Here is a 1,942-nt window from a genome sequence, read left to right as displayed (position 1 = left end):
TCCGTCATATCTAGCTATAGTGGTTCCCCAGATATCATATAACCAATAGTCAGATGGTTGTTAAATTCCTTTAACTGCCAAACTAGTTTTTGCCTTAGGTTCTTTAAGAACTGGCTTCTCCACCTAAATCTTTACATGGCTTGCTCATTGACATAATTTAAGCATTACCTCCTCAGGGAGGCCTATCTGACTAGGCGATCTAAAATAGAACACCTAACACATAAATATACTTTCTCTAAATCTCCTTAACCTGCCTTATTTTCTTCATAGTAACTCTTTCTTTCTCTTTCTTTTCTCTTCTCTTCTCTTTTTTTTTCTTTTCTTTTCCTTGTTCATTGTCTCATTTCCCCACTAGCATATAAGCTTCATGAAGGTAGGTTCTTTGCTTTTACCATATTTTCAAAGATAATACCTAGCATCTAGTGAGCACTCATATTATTGAAAAAAAAAAAAAAGAGAAGTAAAGCTTGTTTTATGGACTTAATAACAATTTCCTATGGGTAAGAGTCACAGCATCTCTGTTTTTAGGGTTTTTGAAATGACTGACTACTGTATAAATGTGGAAAAACCTAGTACATATATGACTCCATGGACTGAAATTCAGTCTTTCCCTCAGTTCTTTTAGAACTCACCAAATTCAGGCTGCTCCAACCAGCTCGGCAACGGATGGATTTAAGGCAAATTTGATCTTTAAGGAGATTGAGAAAAAGCTTGAAGAGGTAAGATTCATATAAAATACTACCAGGAAGACCCTAAGGCTAGAGGGAGCACATACAGATTTCAGATGTCTCCATGAAGTGGTACAATTTGAAAATTTATATCATATTGTCAAGTACTGAGTGTATTTTAGATTTCTGAGTATCTGTTATGGTTTCCTTGTAATTCGGGTAAGAGTGCATTTCAGAGATATATAAATCTCCAGATTTGAGTTGTATAATATAAATAACTATAGTAAATTGCTGTTAAAATCTTAACTTCAGAGGAAAGGCTAACCCATGTTACTCTTTTCTCCATCTTCTTTGTCAGGGAGATGATAATTATGGACAAAATTTCTATGTAAAGGGATTCTAATTTATTTTGGTATAACTTTATTATGAATTAAAAAGATCTTACTTAGAACTGTTTAAAAGAATACTTAAAGTAGCCTTTAAAGCTATCTAATGTCAAAACTCCTTTTAAAAAGAAATCTTTTGTGCTTGATTTTTTCAGAGTAGTTTTTAATTTTTTTTTGGTAAAAATAATGTGAATTTTTTTTAAAAATCACATTATACAGAAACATATAAAACAAAAATTAGAAATCTCCTGAAATGTTAGAGTTCACTAAAATGTTAACACTGCTTGCCATTCTTTTAGACGTCTCTGTGTGTGTATGAACATAGTTTTACACAATGAGGATCATACAATACAGAGTGAGTTTTTTAAATTATACTATATATGCAGATCTATTTTTTATGTATAATAATTAGTTCTTGCTAGATAATAATCATACTAAGGTAATTTAACAGTAACTCTCCAAAAAAGAGAGCTATTCTCTTCAGGCAAAATGAAATATTTTTTTCATTGATTCAAACGTAAAGGCATCTTCAGATTTTATTATTGATTTAATTTTGAGACCAACAAGGCAGTTACAGCCACAAACGATTCTAATTGCATTATCTGTTAAGCTGATCCAAAGGGGCCGAAATAAAGAAAAAGATTCAGAACATTTGAGCTATGTATTTCACTCATGTTAGAGCCACAGTGTGAATGTAAACATTGTGCATATCTTGTAACCCCCTTATTTATAGCACAAAGGACTTCTCAACATGTAAGGTGATTGTCTTGTGGGTGGGAAAACAGCTAATGTGACCATGTGTTTTGGCAAAGGACCCTGCATTTCTAGGATTTTTATAATGACCAACAACCTTCCTGAGGTAGAGAAGGCCAGGGCTGAGAGTTCTGG

General features: G+C 32.7%; 1 protein-coding gene across 3 annotated transcripts in view; it reads left to right on the top strand.

Annotated features, from left to right (window-relative positions):
- SCP2 (sterol carrier protein 2) overlaps positions 1-1,942 on the top strand; it is a 141,958-nt gene that overhangs the window by 125,026 nt on the left and 14,990 nt on the right. For 2 of the 3 annotated variants that reach the window (XM_011370475.2, XM_011370474.2), the window contains exon 13: positions 617-719. The exons of the other annotated variant lie outside the window; for it this stretch is intronic. In XM_011370475.2, the coding sequence (XP_011368777.1) occupies positions 617-719 (103 nt within the window). The remainder of the gene's footprint in view (positions 1-616; positions 720-1,942) is intronic. 3 annotated transcript variants of the gene reach the window in all.

The sequence above is a fragment of the Pteropus vampyrus genome, unplaced genomic scaffold, assembly GCF_000151845.1.
Source record: "Pteropus vampyrus isolate Shadow unplaced genomic scaffold, Pvam_2.0 Scaffold170, whole genome shotgun sequence".
Taxonomy (NCBI): domain Eukaryota; kingdom Metazoa; phylum Chordata; class Mammalia; order Chiroptera; family Pteropodidae; genus Pteropus; species Pteropus vampyrus.
Note: the sequence above shows the minus strand (reverse complement) of the source record. Positions and strands in the feature narration are given on the sequence as shown.